A 19,184-nucleotide genomic window follows, 5' to 3' on the forward strand; every position below is an offset into this window, starting at 1 on the left:
TGAGGAATTGAACCCAGGGCTCTGTGCATGCTGGCAAGCACTCTATCACTAGGCCACACTCCTGGCTCCAGCAGTTAACAATTGTTAAGCTTAAAAAATAACAATTATATGTATATGGGCACAATGTGATTTTTTAATGCATTATGCAGTATGTACTGATCAGATCAGTGTGAGAAATGCTTCCATTTTTATTTTGATCCCCATCGCTATTTTGTTTTTGAATCCTTCAAGCTCTCATTTCTAATCATCATAATATATAGAAAATATATAATAGGCATTTGTTTATGATAGCCTCACCAGAACTCATTATTTCTATTTAACTGTGTTAAGTTATCCATTCTCTAACTCCTACTATCTCCTCTCCTTACCCAGCCTTCTTTCTAAGCAATCACCATAATATATTCCAATCAATTTTTTGGGAAAAAAAGTCTACATTTGAGAGATAGCATGCCATATTTGTCTTTCTGCCTCTGTTACCTTATTTAACATAAAGTCCTCTAGTTCCGTCGATTCCTTTTAGCCGGCAATAGGAAATTATTAATACGATAGAAAAATTTATTTAGCTATTCATCAATTGATCATGCAGGTTGGTCCATCTCTTAGCTACGTTGACCACTGCATCAGGCACAGGGGAAGGCAGGTGTCCCTTCGTGTTGACATCCTTCCCTTTGAATACTTGAGTGAATGTCAGAAAGCTGGATCCTATAGTAGATCCACATTTAGTTTTCTGAAAAACCTCCATATTGTTCTTGACAGCCGCAACATTAATGTACAATCCCACTGAGAGTATACAAGAATTCTTTACATCTTTACCAATATGTTATTTCTTTTAAGTGCATGTGTGTGTGTGTGTGTGTGTGTGTGTGTGTGTGTGTGTGTGTGTGTGTGTGCTGATCTGGGCTTGAACTCAATATCTGGGTGCTGTTCCTAAGCTTTTTTTTTGCCCAAAAGCTAGTACTACCACGTGAGCCACAGCTCCACTTCTGGCTTTTGTCATTTGTTAACTGAGAATAAGAGTCTCATGAACTTTCTTGGCTGGGCTGGCTTTGAACTGCAATCCTCAAATCTCAGCCTCATGACTATCTAGGATTATAGGCATGGACAGGTTAAATTGTTTTCAAATAGCGACTTCTCTGTCTTCCATCACCAAGGACAGCAAGAACTTTGGTTCTGACCTGGTCCTGACCTGATCTATGTTTCTTCTTCCATGGCTGCTAATTCCCTCCTCCCTGCCTACATTGTGTGATTGCTGCAAATCATGTTCCACTTACAAAAGGCTGCTCAAAACCTGCTTGAAATAGTATGAGTAATCTGACAAAGTGAAGACACTTAGCCACTTCTCATATCCAGTGTCTATAATTGCCATCAGTCTTGTTTCCCAGTGGAAGAAGTAAGGCAGCTTGTACAAGCCTGACAGTTCCATGGTAACAGGAACAACAGGAAATAGGAAGTTCTAAAAGTTGTGCCAGAAGTTCCTGGGTTTTTCAGCATCCTTGTCATAGCGCATCCTCTCTTGCCCATCCAATCTAAAGGACAGAGTACCCCTTCCCAGGAAGCCACATGAAATGTGAATGACACCATATTTTCTCTTTCCTATCAAAGGATACACATAGAGTAGAATTTTTAGCAGAAAGTAAATCTTGGTCTGGAGAGTTTATAACTTGTAGACAAGTACTTCTAAGGGGTAACTTCCATGTGGCCCTTTAGGCATTTGCAGGAGACATTTGTACCATCAGCAATGACATAGTAGCTTCTTAAGTCTCTGGAGAGACCCCTCTCCAGGCTTCCAGGTTATGCCATCCACAGGGCATGGTATTCCGGGCTCAACAGGATGCCGCTGTGTCAACCACACTAATAGTAATACATACTGCATGTGTGCACATCCCTCACCCAAATCCTAAACATGCAATAACTTAGTTCTCACTGCCATACCAAAAAATATTATTGTTAGCTATCACAGCGAAGAAACCAGCATAGAAATGGTTAAGTTACAGCCCTCTGTCACATAGCTAACAATACAGCAGGACAACTCTGGAAGATTTCTTTCCTTAGCACAAGACTTTGCTACAAAGGATGGTGTTGCCCTCTGGATTTGTCCTTGGACTAATTTCAGTGTCTGCTTCCCTACTACCATCCTCGAAAGCAATTCTCATTCTAAACAACATACCCCATAGGGGAATTGACTTTTTAAATAAAAATCAGCACAAGAGTCACCAATCATGTAAGCACATTTACCATCATCATCATATTTTATAATCAAAAATTTAAAATACAAAGACAGAGGTTGAAGCACATTAGTTTTAGCATTTCTAGGATCCTTATTTATGTTTCTATCCTCTTTGTTACTGCATTTAAACAAGTTATTTTTGCCAACCCCATCTAATAATGTTACAAGACTAGTCATCACTTTTTCCTAAGCCACTACCACCCCTGCATACATTCCAGCACTTTCTGCTCTTCTCATCCATACTTGTGATGATGATGATGATGATGATGATGATGATGATGATGATGATGGAATTAACTCCTTCTGAATTGTGCCCTTAGGATCTTCTGAAGACTGCTTTGGATTTCCACAAATTGGAAAAGCTCGAGTTTAGTGGTGTCAGAGGGAACACCCTGAGTAAGCAGGTCCAGCAAATGTATGAGGAATTTCAAGAGCTGTACCAGGTCTTCTCGGAGTGCTCTTATAACTGCTTGGACCCCCAAAGCATGGTAGGGCTGAGCTGATAGCCTCATTCCTTTCTAGATTGCATTTTTCTAGTGCATTTTCTCTACTATTTACATCAGGAGAAATCATTGCTATACTTATGTCATTAGGAAAGGTTCTAATTATTGTCTGAAATAAATTCCTAGAAGCTGTTGGGAACAATCCTTTCATGTGTTGGGAGGGTGAGGAAAACAGGGAGGCATTGGTCAAAGGATTTAAGTTTCGGTTATGCAAGATGAATAATTCCAGAGATGGGATGTATAACAGTGTAGATAGCTAACAGCACTGTGTTATGTACTTGAAATTTGCTATAAGGGTAGGTCTTAAGGGCAGTAATCTCTCCTCCACATACACGCACATGTGCCCATGTACATACACATAAGACAATGGCAACTGTGTGAAGCTAATGGCTCGATTGTTGTGATCATTTCATCTGTATGCCTAAACACGATAAAGGTCAAAATATTATTCTAAACCTCAAACATATGTGACCTTCCACTTGTCAATTATACATTAACAAGTTGGAGAAAAAGCTTCTAGCAGTCTGCTAAGGGAAGGATAGGCAAACCTGGATAGAAGCTTATTAGACGATTGGAGAGGGATGAAGCTGAGCTCACATCTCAGCTGCAACTCTCCTTCTCCCCACTCCACCCTAATCCAAGATCTGAAAATTGAAAAATGCAAGAGAAAAAATAGAGTGTGTTTGTATGCAAAGAAGTCATAGGATTATTTTAAAAGTAAACTAAACAAGACAGGATTTCTGGAGCAGAAAATTTAAGGTAAGAAGGAAAAAGAGAAAATTAGAACAGGAATCTGCCCTGAGCACCTTCGACCTCTGTAGGGAACTTATTTGGCCAACCTAGAGAAAGACTACTTTTCGCAAATTCTATTGGTTCAAAGTAGAAAAAAGTTATGAAATAGGTTATAAAACAGACTATGTACAATGTGTTTACAAACACATAATAAAAAAATCCCATACACAGGTAAAGAAAAGTCAATAAAGAAAATACAAATAACAACAACCCTAAGATACCACCTTACCTCAATAAGAATGGCCAAGATTTTGAACTCAATGAGAGATGCTGCGGGGTTGTGGAGAAAAAGTAACCCTACTGCACTGCTAGTGGGATTGCAAGCAAGTTCAGCCACTCTGGAAAGCAGTGTGGAGGTTTCTTTTTCTTTTTTTGTGGGGGGGGGTGGGAGGGCTGATGTTGGTTGTAGGGCTTTAAGCCATCCCTGAGCTTCTTTTTTTATATTTTTTAAATTTATTTTGCCAGTCCTGGTCTTGGGCTTAGGGTCTGAGCACTGTCCTTGGACTTTCTCAAGGCTTAGCACTCTATCACTTTAGCCTCAGCACCACTTCCAGCTTTTTTCTATGTATGTGGTACCAAGCAATCGAACCTGGGTCTTCGTGCATGCTAGGCAAGCACTCTACCACTAGACCAAACTCCCGGCCCAGTGTGGAGGTTTCTTAAAGAACTGAAAATAGACCTTCCCTATGATCCCGCCATACCACTCCTGGGCACCTATCCTGAACATCATAACCCAGGATATAAGGACACCTGCTCAGCTATGTTCATCTCTGCACTATTCACAATAGCCAGGCAATGGAAACAATCCAGATGCCCTACTGCAGATGAATGGATACAAAAAATATGGTATATTTATACAATGTAATTCTACATAGCCAACAGACAAGATAAAATAATGGCATTCACAGGGAAGTGGATGAATCTAGAGCGAATCATGTTGAGTGAGACAAGTCAAGACCAAAGGAACAAAAGGCGCATGGTATCCTTAATATGTGACTATTAGATACAAACAGTACAAGAGCGAGGACTCATTATTTGCATACCCAATGCTATGGACATGGTATTGGAAATATAAACACAACTACATAGACATAAAAATTTGTCACTCTATAGACATAATGTTTTAATACATAGATTAATATGTGTCTATGACATACAAACCCTCAGCCTAATTTCAGTAATGTTCTAAAATCTAAGTGCCAGTGATTGTATGTAGAGATTCCCTTCTTGAATACTTGTTTGTTAAATATGTCATTTGAAATATGATGTAAAAATCAATGTTAATAAATTCTTTAATAAAAAAAGAGAACTGCCATTGCTATGGCTGGCTCCCTTATTCCAAACCGTGGGATATGATAGGTACAGATGTGATGACAAGCAATGCAAACAGCAGAAAATAGAGATTTCTCAGAGCAGATGGAAATGAACAGTGGCCGTATTAAAACCATTAAAATCCTGCTATCAGGTTACTCGAATAGCCAAATTTGACACAAGCCTTGCACTCAGATAAGTTTGGGTTAGATTTCCAATTGTTCATATTAATTATTTTACAAGCAGTTTAAAAATACATCATGATACTGGCCTAATTGAGTTTGTGAAATAGATTCATACTCTTATTTCTACTTTTTATTTGTTTTTTGTAGTTATTTTTTAAATAAGAGGTTATTACTCTTGAAAACAATAATAACAAGCAATAATTGCACAAACCAGAGATTTGAGTTAACAAAGTTTCCAAGAAAATAGCTGCATTCAACAAAGACCTACACACTTTGGGTTGACAATTAAAAATAAAGCAATTAGAACTCACTTGTAGTTTTAAAGTTATTGTTTATTGTAGATTCAAATTTAACTAGGTACTCTGATTCTATCTGATAAATACAGTAACCTTAGGAACAATGACTAGCTTCTATGTTAAACTAATTAAAGTGTGTTTAAAACAAATACTACTATTATTTTAATTGTATTTTATTGTTGGAGTATCATATAGAGGGGTTACAGTTACAAGTATTATTTTTTTCCTTAGAATCCTGCAATGGTAGGATGGCTCTGAAGATGGATAAGATGGAGCTAATACCATAGTGAATTTTAGAGAATTAAGAATTCTATGACAACATGGAATTTCCATGTAGATTTTTTAACCCATGTATGGGATTTTGTTTCATCACATGTTTCCAAACACATTGTACATTTTGTATTTTATAACCCATCTTCACTCTTCTTTTTACTTAGAACTAATAGAATTTATAGCATGATATTTCCCTGGGTCTAGCCAAGTAAGTAATCTTTTACTGCCTAAGATGCTCAGAGAAGATTCTCACTCATTACTATCACTTTCTGCCTAGTGACTAGGTTATTTCAGCTACGAAGATGAAAATATGCTATTTTCTCCAGAAGGAGAAAGAAAATTAGGTGGTAATATAGAAATAGCCCATTGCTGAGGCTGTTGCTACTAGGATTGTGTGTGTGTTTGTGTGTGTGTGTGTGTGTGTGTGTGTGTGTGTGTGTGTGTGTGTGTGTGTGTAGGGGTGGTGGGTTAATAGAAGCTGATATTATGGGTGAGAGAGTTGGGAGAAAGGAATGCAGAATGGGGGGAGGTAAAAAAGACTCCAGGTTCACATTGGATTTGCTTTGCCATTTTGCTCAAGTGTCTAGATAAAAGTGCTACAATGACAGTGCAGCTCTATGCTGGTGAAAAAAAAAAGAGAGAGAGAGAAAAAACCAAAATGATGCCATTTGAGCTTTAGATCATTAAAATCCCTGGTGTGACTAATTCAAATACAAAGGTTAACTAATAAAGGCCATGGTGCAAATAGCTTTCAGAAAAATCATATTGTTGGAAAGTGGCGCTGTGGCTCAAGGGGTAGGGCAGTAGCATTAAGTTGAAGAAGCTCAGGGACAACACCCAGGCCCAGAGTTCAAGTCCCGTGACTGACAAAAAATCATATTGTTCTTATGTTCTCTATGATACCTCCTCAGGAATTTGAAAATGATGTCTCTGAATTTAACCGGAGAGTAGAAGATCTGGACCAAAGATTGGGGACCATATTTATTCAAGCTTTTGACGATACCCCTGACGTGGAGCATGCCTTCAAGGTCGGTTCAAGTGGGACAGGAGTGACCCCTGTGTACAATGCTTTGTCAGAGGATGGCAAGGATATTATCCCAATTATTCATTTCCTGCAAGTATTATTCTTGCCCATCTGGTAGACAGAAAGGTGAATGTCCTAAGACTGGGAAGCTTACAGAAAGACCTGAGTCTCAGCCTGATCACTTGATGCCTTGACAATGTAGAATCCTTTTTAAAATTGTTATCTTTTTGTAATGCTCTTTTTAGGCACTATCCCCTCATCTGTGGGGTAGCCATTAAAAGTGAGGAAGTATGCTGTCGTCCCCATCCTGAAAATTATAGATCTAGGAGTGATACTTGGGATGGTTGAACCATCGTGAAAGGGCTGACTCAAACCACTTATCAGGAAATGGGTTGCAGGATTCAGGAATCAATAGAATAACACACACACACACACACACACACACACACACACTATTATTCTATCTCACTGAGATCAGGTGGCACACAGTATGATGTAGATATCAGGGAAAGAGTTGAGGAGGGAGTTGTGAAAATTTGTAGCACCTGATGGATCCTCTATAAACTATAAATCCTGCAGAGCTTGAAGTATTTGAGTTAGAAGGAAGTTATAAAGAGGCAAATTTTGGTTCAACAGAGAAGAGATTTCTGTCAAATCTGTCCACAAAATGTATTTGCTAGAGAAGTAGTTACGTTTCTAGTCACTGAAAATGTCCAAACAGAGACTCAGTGACGGGGTACAATTTTAGAAGAGGCTTAAACACTGGATGTGGAAATCTGCCAGTGTAGGATATTAAAGTGTCCCAAATGTTCCAGGTTTTGTATCCATTGTGTGTGTGTGTGTGTGTGTGTGTGTGTGTGTGTGTGTGTGTGTGTGTGTGTGTAGCAAGAGAGAATGCAATCTGTTAAATACCTCCCATTTCATGATTCAGTAAGATGTTCACAGTACCATCTTCAAACATTTGAATTAATTCTAAAGAAAGATCTTTCATATGTTTACTGAATTATCCTATATATCATTAACTGCCCTGGCCAATTGAAACTTGACCACTCACATAACTTGTGCAAACTTGTACCTGCATTTATGCATTGAGAATGGCCAGCCTCCACCCCATCCTATGAATCTCTCTGCATCTGGAATTTTAATGAATCTGCAGTGGAATATGTATCCTCAAGTTACTTCACCTATGAATTCACTGTGTGTCTCTGCTCCGAGTCTAATCTCCCTTGTAAATTTGGTCTGTTCAGGAAGTGTTTGAAGAAATCTTATGATTGCACTTCGGATGATTCCCACCATGCAAACATCTATATTTATGCAGTAACGTATTTCTCTGGCTTTGAGAAAGTCTAATCCTTGCATTTTTACAGAGAAGTGGGGTTCTAGGCAAAGAATTCCTTCTCAATTTAGTGACTGGTCCCAGAAGTAGCACAGTTTGTCCCCAGAGTCTCAAAGAGTTCTCATTAAAGCTTATTCCTATTATCTGACCCTGACCCGTCAACAGTCCCAGGGAAGAGGACAGTCCCTTCTGTCTATATTATTCCTCTGTTTTTGGTCATCTCACCAAGAAATCACACAGCAGGTTTTGGATAGTTTCAATTCACAGAAAAACATGTTCAAATAATCTCCTCGTGTCTATTTATTCTCAGGTAACTGACCCCTGAAACCTTGCTTCCATTCCTATCTTTTACTCTTAGAGTCTTTTCAATTCCATCCCACTTAGCTTCTTTATTTGCTATTTCCACCCCTTCCGGTTTAGATCTCAACTTAACCTTGCTGGCATCATTAGTTTTCCTTTTATCCAGATTCTTACAAGAGAGCTTGTTGGTAACCCAGCACACAAGACTCCTCATTTAGAAGCAAAGGAGACAACCTACATAATAATTATATTATTATTCTTATTATTATCCGCATTACTATTATTGCTACAGTGCAATTGTAACAATTGTGCACTCCCCTTGCATTGGTAGATATATGAAGAGAAAAACAGGAAACAGGATTTATGCAAATATGGAAAGGTTTTGCTTTTTGTTTTCCTCCCACGTATTTTTTTTTTTAGCATCATTTAGTTGTACAAGGAAGGTTCATTCTGACATGCTCCTATGCACACGCAATGTACCTTGATCAGGCACCCATCTACCTCCCTGTGTCCTTTTCCCCTGTCCTCTCTACAGCTGCTGGACATAGCAGGAATCCTCCTCCAAAGACCCCTGGTAGCAAGGGATGTATCCAGTAAATACCTGGTCCTCGTTCAGATGTTCAACAGAGACCTGGATGCTGTGAGGATCATCTACAATCAGCATATCCAGGAGGAGGCAGGACTTGGTAGGCTGGTTGCCAGGGGACTTTGGTGAGGGGAATTCTGTTACTGGAAAAGGTGGAATGCACGTGTGTGGAGTTTATGCAATGTCCATATATGGCTCTCTGCCATTCTCTCAGAACATCAAGCTCAGTCCTCTTGCTTGAGTTTCTAAACCTCTTGTATGATCGTAAAGGTCACTGAACTATAGGAGTTCCAGGATCTGGGAATGAGATGATCAGAATGACCCAGGCCCATGAAGTCTTGACCACAGTGAATCATTGTGACCTTAGCATAATGGAAGAAGAGTTGGCCCCTGATTTGTGTTGCCACAATGACTAATCTTCCACACACCTCAAAACATGAGCAATTTCTACAGCCCATCTTTCCACTGCCATAGCAACTATGTTTCTGGTAGTAGGAACCAGCAGGAGTCTGATGACAAAGGGCAGTCCTTTGTGGAGGTGTGAGGTCTCCAGCTTTTATTATAGTTAGATGTCTTATCTTGTTTATTTGAAAAGCAAATGTAGATTCTTGTCAATTTTACCAAACACTTCTTGAGTGCTTAATATATGTGAGCCATGTCTGTAGAGAACCACCTGTAATGGCAAGTCAGGGAAAGGAACACAGCAATTAACATTGACTGATTGTGTAACCAGGTACTCGCAGGGCCTCATCCGTGTAATTCTCGCTACTTGGGAGGCAGAGAAAGGGAGGAACCTGTTTCAAGGACAGACTGGGCAGAAAAGTTAGCCAGGTTTCCTTAACCTACAACTGTGTTTGATGGCACCCACCTGTCACCCGAAACTACCTGGTAGATTAAGATTACGAGAATTAAGGTACCAGTCCAGCACTGGGCAGAACAGTCTTCAGATTCCATCTTCATGGAAGGGAAGCTAGCAAGTGATTCCAATAATGGGGATCCTAGAGTAAGGTATATCATAGCTCAAGCTCTCACCTGGGCAGGAAGTGAGACACTATCTCAAAAATAACCAGCAGGAAGAGGGGGGAAGATCTAGAGATATAACTGGGCACTATCCCACCAATTTAGCAATCTCCAGGTCCTGAGTTCAAAACAATGGTACCAGAAACAAAGAAAAAAATAATAAGAAATGAACATTTGTTCACAGAGTTGTCGTTGAGTTGTGAAGAATGGTAGAGCTAAACAAGATGGCTGGGAGATTAAAAAATAGGTTTTGTGGAGAGAGTGGTATTGGGCTGAGCCCTGGAGACTCAGAAAACTGGGAAAGAAACAAGAGCCTCTTTGGCAATGATCATACAAGGAAATGTGGAAGAAGCCAGCCTCGGCTGCCTATAACCCAACAGCACTTGTGGAGAGACCTTAGGAGGGCCTTGGAGTCTAGGGTAGTTTGTAAAATACTGTGAGTGCCATGCTAATCAAGAAGTCATCATTCAGATGATAGGAATTTATAAAAGGTTTTGAAGTAGCCTAATAACAGGATGGTGATGTTGATGAACAGGATTCACAATGAGGCCATTAAGAATCGCTTCCACTGAAAAAGTCATTCTCAAAACTGTTGGTTCAGCTTTATATGAGACATTGTCTTCTCCTTATCCTTATCCTTCTCCTTCTTCTTCTTCCTCTTCCTCCTCCTTCTTCTCCTTCTTCTTTGTCTTCTTCCTCTTTTTCCTCCTCCTCCTCCCCCCCTCCTCCTCCTCCTCCTCCTCCCCCTCCTCCTCCTCCTCCTCCTTCTTCTCCTCCCTCTTCTCCTTTTTCCAGTCCTGGGCTTGAACTCAGGGCCTGCTCACTGTCCGTGGACACTTTTTGCTTGAGGCTAGCACTCTGCCAGTTGAGCCACAGTGCCACTGCCAGCTGTGTGTGTGTTTGTTTGTGTGTTTGTTTGTGTGTTGTGTGTGTGTGTGAGTGTGTGTGTTGTGTGTGTGTGAGTGTGTGTGTTGTGTGTGTGTGTGAGTGTGTGTGTTACCAAAGAATTGAACCCAGGGCTTCACGCATGCTAGGTGAGCACTCTGCCACTAGGGTTCATGCCTGGCCCTCCACCCACGCCATGACTTCTAATAGTTAAATATAGAGTATAGGACCCAGCCAGCTTAGTATGAAAACTCACACCTTTTCAGGGACCATGCTACTTTTTTTCCTACAACACAGTAGAAGTTTGCCATCTTGGGAGCTTAGAGCAGTGACTTCCTTTCAAGCTGAATTCTGAGAACAGCATAGTGTGCCTGCGATCTCAACCCAGAGTCATGAGGGATAGGCCACGCTGTGTTCACCTCTGGATGTTCTGGTGGGAAAAAGCCCCCTCCAAGCTCATCCTTGTTGGTAGAATCTAGTCCTGTATGGTTATAGGAAAAACCCCTCCAAGTTTGTCTTTGGTACATTCCAGTTCCTTGTTATCATTCACCCGAGGTTCCATTTCCTCGCCAATTACTAGCTAGGAGCCTCTCCCTGAACCTCACAACTCTGACTCACCTACCTCCTTTGCCATGTAGCTCCCTCCATCTTCAGGCCAATGATGGCACACTGAATCCTCTCTGGCTTTCTTTTTAGCTGCCATTGAGAGCTCTACTTTAAAACATCTCACTTGGTAAGGGCAGGCCCATCCAGACTCCTCTTCTTCCTGCTGTGTCATAGCACATGATTTCAGAAGTAATAATCTTCATAGCCACATTTTCTATATACTGTAAGGATGAGAGTTACCAGGGTCACTTTAGATTTATTTTTTTTGAATGATAGAAGATAGATAGGACATAAAAATTATGATAGGGGGTCAAATGTGAACCATTAGGGAGGAGAGGAGTCCATAGCAGAATGATATCCACCTTCTCGATTTACTGAAGAAGCTAAAAACAAGGTATTTTTAAATTTAAAATATGGTATTGCATTTCCTAAATCTCGATAACTACTTACAAGTGAATACAGCGACTGGATGGACTAAAGTAAAACTGTCCGGGCTGCACCAATGCCATTCCTGTGTTTCAGAATCCACATGCTTATCTCATCATAATCACTGAATTCTCACAGAAATCTTCAAAGTTCATTAAACGGGACTGAATTTTACCAGGTGTTACAGAAGAGAAGACAGAGGCCAGAGATATTGTCTGTTGAAGACAGCAGTTCTCAGTCCTATTGTACAAGTAGGATCCATTTCAGAATTCTAAATATTACTTACGGCCTGTGCTCAGATCAGCTAAGTCAGAATGGCTGGAGAGCAGACACTGCTCCCCAAGGCTGCTCTTCCTTCTTGTTTAGCAGAATGCCCAGCCTCTCAGAAGCTCCTCAGTGTGCCTTCGGGTGACCTCAGTCTGGCAGTAGAATAATACTGGCATGGCCAAAGGAGGTACTCCCATTGGGTAATGGTAGCTGCACTCTGGACTCAGCTTGGCTCTCTGTGTTCCCAGGGTTTTCCCCAGTGCACAAAAACATGCCTGCTGTGGCTGGGGGCCTCCGCTGGGCACAAGAGCTGAGACAGCGCATCCAGGGGCCCTTTGGCAACTTCAGAGCCCTCACCCACCCGTGAGTATCTGACTGCTAAATGACACTCTTAATCCTCCTCTGCATTCAGAGTGGAGAAAAGCAATTTGCTTTTCCAAGTCATGCAAGCCATCTTCATGTCTTCCCATGTCCAGCAACAGAAAAGATGCTTAGTGGCCAAACTGTAAACACCTCCAGGTTGACCAAGGCTTCATCAGCTGCTTCTAAGCTGACTTTGTTCTATAGGATACATTTCTGCAGGAAAATGAGTCAGGGACTTCATGCTCTGGGGGAGATTTCCCACATTCCTCTTGTGACAACCTATCTCTTCGCTGCTAAGGCTATAGGAAACGAGTGAATACTGACAACTTCAGAGTGGGGGTCCACATGCTTGAGAAAAGCAGCCAATTACTTTTCAGCAGTCGGACTGCTGAACAGAAGCGGTGTATAAGGCTTCAACTGAACCCTCCTGGAGAGACGGGGCCCATCTCTCCATATCAGTGCTTGGAGTTGGGCTCTCCTCCAAAGCAGCTTGACTTTGGGCAAGATGACTGTCATTGCCTGGGGCTGTTCCTGAAGAGGTCATCAGCTCATCCACCTGCAGCAGACTTGCCTTGCCAGAGGAGTCGGGGGAGGGGGATGCAGATGGAGCTTAGGGGATGTAGGTGGCACATCACAGTGACTTTCTATAAGTCCCGTGAAAATTCCCATCTGTTTTCCAAACGAATGCAGATGTGCGCTGATCTCTACAATCTGTTGTTTTAAACGTCATAGATTCTTCACCATGGATTGACATGGAAGCTACCAGGGACTCTCACGGTCATAATACTTGTGACTGCTCAAAACGATTAGGCCACAGCCACATGTCCCATATCACAAGCCCTGAGCCCCTCTGCCTCCTTCTCCTCCAGATTAAAAAGAAAAAACAAAACAAAACAAAAAATCCTGAGTCTTGGGAGGGAGAGGGGAGGCTTGCAGCAACCTCACAGCTGTGAGGGGAGCACAAAATGCAACTGGGCCTACCTGAGTGGGGCTCTTTCCAGTTCTCTTTGCTTCCTTGGGGGCCCATCATCTTGTTCAGTGCATAAGAGAACAAAGCAACAGGGACCCTGTCCTCTCCCTCCCTCCCTCCCTCCCTCCCTCTCTCCCTCCCTCCCTCCCTCCCTCCCTCCCTCCCTCCCTCTCTCCCTCCCTCCCTCCCTCCCTCCCTCCCTCCCTCCCTCTCTCTCTCTCTCTCTCTCTCTCTCTCTCTCTCTCTCTCTCTCTCTCTCTCTCTCTCCCCCCCTCTCTCTCTCCCCCTCTCCCTCTCTCTCTCCCCCTCTCCCTCTCTCTCTCCCTCTCTCCCTCTCTGCAAGCCAGAGGGCAGGGCAGAAGTGGGAGGAGTGAGGCATCACAGCTATGAAGCTGTGAAGCTAATTAAAGGACAGCCGAATTTTTAAGAGTCTCTACCCTTGGCTGTCTTACTTTTTACTGTCAGGACAGAAGCAGGCTCCACATAGCTAGTGTGAAGTCTGAAAAATCAGAGCCACTTTGCCAGTTGTCCCAGGAGTTGGACTTGCAATTTGTTGGAGTGAGAGTTGAAAGCAGACGAAAAGTGTTATGGGGTAGCAGCGCCTCAGGCCACGGCTGCTTATTGTCCTCCGAGTCCTCAGCATTCACACACTAGCCTCTGTGTGCCTGAGCGTGCATGCATATGAGCAAGAGCATGAACTGCATAGGCACCTGTTGGAGGGGGGAAAGGTAGGTGGGACCCTCCTATAAATCTGTCAGGGGATGGCAGCACTTCTGATCCCTTGTTCCAGATAGAATCATCCATATCTGTCTGTCTGTCCATCTATCTATTGTTATGTAGACAAATATATACATAAACACGATACATGTATGTTTATACATATATGCACATAATTTATACGTATATGCTACATGCGTTTATGAACATTGTTTCATGTAAGTTTATATGTATATGTTAAGTGGATTATTGATAGTTTCTTTTCTTACATGTAGAAACAATAGCACTTAGAATTATCCCCCTAGTGTCTCAAGCTCTCATTTGTTCATACCTTTGAGTGACCTCATTTCACATGATCAGTTCAATTGGGTGAGGGCTGGATAGAGCTACAGGCAGGAAGGGGTACATTGCCTTTTTCCCCTTTATTCAGTCTGGATTTTTAGGAAATGCAGGTGCCCTCTAGTGGACAGAGAGGGATATTTGGGAAGAAGATTGTATGAGGTTATTTTTGGGGTCTTTGGAATCAGCCCTAGAAGCCATTTAATGTGTTTGAGTTCAGATGACCAGGGCCATTCTGTCAGTCAGTCTGTCTGTCTTAATTTACTATGTAGCCCAAGCTGACCTCGAATGTGACAACCTCCTGCCTGATCTGCCAACTATCAGCCTCTTCTTTATAGGCTGTAGTGTGCTCCTCAGATTATGTTGAGTCCTAATACTAAGTCATTTTCTCTCTGTAGCTGCATGGAATCTGCTGAAGGAAAACGAATGATACAAAAATATGAAGATATGCTCTCATTGCTGGAAAAGTAAGTGACTTATGGCATTGCATCATTCTATAAATTGCATTGTCCTCTCCCCATTTTCCTCCCCCATTCCTTTCTCTGTTCACATGTGTAAATTCTTTAGCCCCTCTGAAACATTATTGTGTTTTATGTTATAGCCACAATATATATTACATATAGTTATAGCCCAGTATTTTTAGATTGTAAACACGCAGGGTCTCTGGGAAATGCAGATGTAGTTGTGTCTCTTCTAGGCACTGATAGGTTTCCATGCCACATTCCTAGGTATGTGAACCATGCAGAGCTAGAAAAAGTGAGGTGCCGAGAGTGATCCTCTGAGCTGAGAATTGCAGTTGCTGCTCCTTGAGCAGAAAGCAGTAGTTGATGTTGCATGAACTGGAAATGCCTCAGAAATGCTTCTTGCATCCATTTTTGAAAAAAGCAGAAGAAAGAAATTTTCTTATATGTTTATAGTTGTTTCTGCTTCAAGACTGAGAAAGTCTTTGGGGATGGAAAGTCATGAAACAGCCCATGGTCTTGCTTCCCTCTTCTGCCATGATCTATTTATCTTTCTTTCTTTTTTCTTTCTTTCTTTCTTTCTTTCTTTCTTTCTTTCTTTCTTTCTTTCTTTCTTTCCTTCTTTCCTTCCTTCCTTCCTTCCTTCCTTCCTTCCTTCCTTCCTTCCTTCCTTCCTTCCTTCCTTATTTCTCTCTCTTTCTTTCTCTCTCTTTCTTTCTCTTTCTTTCTTTCTTTCTTTCTTTCTTTCTTTCTGCTCTCTCTCCCCCCCTCTCTCTTTCTTTCTTTACTTCTGTCTTTCTTTATCTTCTTTCCCTTGTCCTGGGGCTTGAACTTGGGGCCTGGGTGCTGACCCTGAGCTTCTTTTTGATTAGGGCTAGAGGGCTACCACTTCTGGCTTTTTCTGTGAAGTGGCAGTGCCACTTCTGGCTTTTCTGAGTAGTTTACTGGAGATAAAGAATCTCACAGTGGTAGAGTACTCACCTAGCATGCATGTATTCCTGGGAAGATGAGGAAGAGGAGGAGGAAGAAGAAGGAGGAGGAGGAGGAGAAGGAGAAAAGGCAGAAGTGGTACTGTGGCTCAAATGGCAGAGTGCTAGCCTGGAGCAAAAAAGTGTCCAAGGACAGTGTCTAGGCCCAAAGTTCAAGCCCAAGAACTGGAAGAAAAAAATCGCACAGTCTTTTCTGCCTGGGTTGGCCTTGAACCAACCTGGGTTGGCTTGGATCTCATCCTCCTGAGTAGCTAGGATTATAGGGATGAGCTACTGGCATCCAGCTTTGCCTTTTGTTTTGATGCAGCAGTTTGCTTAGCATGACATAAAACCAGCCAGTTGATGGCACCTCCCCACATCTTTTTTACCTCTTTCACAACCCAAATAGTGCAAGTGTGTCCACTCCTGTTGTCCCCACCATACACTAGAGCTTGGAGTTACTCTGATCTGAGCTGCCACAGTAGCTCCTGCCATTCCTTTGCTTCCACATTTGCAGTCTTTGAGGTCCATGCTGTGACCAAATCAAACTATGTTACTACTTTTCCATCTGCCAGAATCCCTCCACCGAAGGTCTGCAAAGCCCTTAGCCTTTGCCACCCGCTCTCCATTTCCAGCTTCAAACAGTGCTGTCTGTCTACTACTAGTTACTAGCACACAGCCATACTGTTTTTCATCTCCACTTGTCAGCCATGCTATTGCTTCTGTCAGGAAAGCTGCCCCCCCACTGTCCCCCACTTCAATGTCTACCCTTTGAGATTCAGTCAGGCCTCACTCCAAAACATCTCTCTGAATGTTCTCATCACTTACCACAGCCCTTAGCTGTGACTACTCGATATATTTCTGTAAGAAGATCCCTACTGCATTGTATTAAGGTGATCTGGTCAACAGGCCCAGCACATGGGAGATGTTCAGTCAGTGTATAAAGACCAAAAGACCAATGCCCATGAACTATGTGGAGGGTGAGAGCAAATGATACTCAGTAACATTTTCTCATCTACACTGAGATTAATCAGGGCTTCGCTTATCCCGTCAAAACATTGCATGAAATTTTTCTATTCTCCTTTGAGTGAAACTCTGCTCCCCTTTAGAAACTAGTGCTCACCTGCAGAAGCTGACCCAGCCTGTGTAGATCAGTGACAGAGTTTCCTCTGTTCGTGTTACAGGGCCCAGCCAGGAGTTGGGGGCATAGGAATGTGTTTATAAGGGGGCTATTTTCTCTGATCATTATAGGTATGAGACAAGACTCTATGAGGACTGGTGTCAGACAGTATCTGAGAAGTCACAATATAATCTCTCCCAACCACTGCTGCAACGCCACCCAGAGACCAAGAAGATCACTGTCAACTTTAACCCACAGGTCTGTCACTTCAGTAGCAAGAACTTCCTTTGGGGTTCCTGAAACATTTTACTTGAGTCTTCTAATTTCAGGGCAAAGATGTTTGTTTGTTTCTTTTTTAAAAAACAAAAATAGGCAAAAGGTTCTCAAGAGAATTGACATCTTGGATTTCTTTTGGGGTATGTTGAATATTTTCTTAAGTTTTACATGTGTATGTCATTCTCTGTGATTGATCAAAAATTTTGATTTAACGAAGCTACAACAGGAAATAGAGGCGCATGCTACATAAAATAGTACTTTCTGGGAAAATGTATTGCTAGGTGATACACTTATACAAGCTAAAAGAGCTGTGATGTCACTAGATAATAACTGACAAATCAATGACTGTACATGTGCTCCTTACATAACCAAAACATGATCATATTGTAAAATAGCACCAATTATTAAATACCCAACATTGAAAGCCAACCTTGAATATTTACTATGAATGAAGAATGCTAATGAGAGTCATGAAGTGTCAGCAAGAATGTACACAACTTAGTCCTTGTCTGGAAGGAGCCTCTAGTCTAGTTGAGAGATAGCACGAACCTGCAAATATCTATTTTCTTAGACAGCATGTGATAAACCCTGACGGCATGGCTTTGGAAAAATGACTAAATTAGTGCTTGTCAACTGAAGGTAGTCTTATCTCCCTGGAAACATTTTGTTTGCTCAAACTTGGAGGGTAAGTCAGTAGCATCTGTTGGGTGGAATCCAGACATACCACTAAACTTCCTACCTAAAAGGCATTCCCATTTCGAGACTTTCCATGCATAGTACCATCTTGTTCTATAGAGCTAGAACTCAGTCATTCTCCTACCAATGAACTATAGCCCATTATTTAAAATAGTTTCCAGACTGTTGAATTTTAAAAATGCCCTTGACTGATATTTATTTGATTACTAGTAAATTGAACTTCCATCATGTGTTTCCTGGCTGTTTATATTTGTATGAATTGCTTGTTTGTTCACTGGCGCCTGTGGTTAAAGTATCCTTCTTTCTTGAGAATGCTTTAGAACATTTGGAAAACTGTTTATCTGATATTAAGAAATCAAATAAGTGCATATCTGTTTTGGATTTTTTCTGCAGTTTGCATTATGTGTCTGATACTTTATGCACATAAATTTTTGTTTTGCTTTGTGGTTTTTATATCTGAAATAGTCTTTTTTATCTCAGTATTATATAGTTATGCATCGCTTTTTATTTTTTGTTCATACTTTGTATACATTTTCAATACCCATCATGAGCTTCTTCCAGAGTAAACTAAGAGTTTGCCTTCATTTCTCTTCCAAACAGTATTTGCCTGAAGTCCTAGTAAAACTAGTCACTTAGCTATGGAGAACAGGCTCAGAGTTAATGGGAGGGGAAGGAGAAGTCAGCTTTGGTTTCCCTGAGGTGGGGAGAACACAGGATGTACCTTCTGTCACTTGTGCCTGCCTATATCTGTCAGTTCTGATAAGTTTCCCAGTATGTAATAAATAGGCAATGTCCGGTCAGTCACCTTGTCCAGGTCTTTCTATCATCTCTTTAGATCACACCGGCATCTGTTTTCATTTCTTCTCTTGCCTATAATGTGGGCTCCACCTGAATCCAGAGAGGCCTGGCTGGCCTCGCTTTATTGGTTTCCAAGATACAGAAATCCCAAGAGATTCCAGATGCTTTTATGCAATGACTAAAGTAACATCTCGGTTGTCTCAATCTCCCTAGTGTCTCTGTAACTGTGTATGTATCATGGCTGGTATAGGAAGATCACCGGAAGTCTGCATCAGAGACTTCATATGCATGTGGGTGGTACTAGCCAGGTGATTTTCCTTTAGACTGGCCACTGTCCCTTCTGAATATAACTGACCAGGTAGCCTGAATGTATACTGTGTTCCAACAGCTGCCTGCCTGGGTACACAGGAGGCTGCGTCCACCCCTGCTCCTACTGCTG

The 19,184-nt window shown here is 41.7% G+C and overlaps 1 protein-coding gene across 1 annotated transcript in view; it reads left to right on the plus strand.

Moving 5' to 3' along the window:
• The window catches only part of Dnah9 (dynein axonemal heavy chain 9), a 306,051-nt gene that overhangs the window by 32,641 nt on the left and 254,226 nt on the right, over positions 1-19,184 (plus strand). Inside the window, exons 7-12 of the mRNA XM_090349542.1 lie at positions 2,548-2,715; positions 6,499-6,615; positions 8,783-8,933; positions 12,286-12,400; positions 14,825-14,893; positions 17,107-17,233. Of these exons, the coding sequence (XP_090205668.1) occupies positions 2,548-2,715; positions 6,499-6,615; positions 8,783-8,933; positions 12,286-12,400; positions 14,825-14,893; positions 17,107-17,233 (747 nt within the window). The remainder of the gene's footprint in view (positions 1-2,547; positions 2,716-6,498; positions 6,616-8,782; positions 8,934-12,285; positions 12,401-14,824; positions 14,894-17,106; positions 17,234-19,184) is intronic.

Source organism: Megascapheus bottae, chromosome 17 (assembly GCF_031878675.1).
Source record: "Megascapheus bottae isolate mThoBot1 chromosome 17, mThoBot2.hap1, whole genome shotgun sequence".
NCBI classification, from domain to species: Eukaryota; Metazoa; Chordata; class Mammalia; order Rodentia; family Geomyidae; genus Megascapheus; species Megascapheus bottae.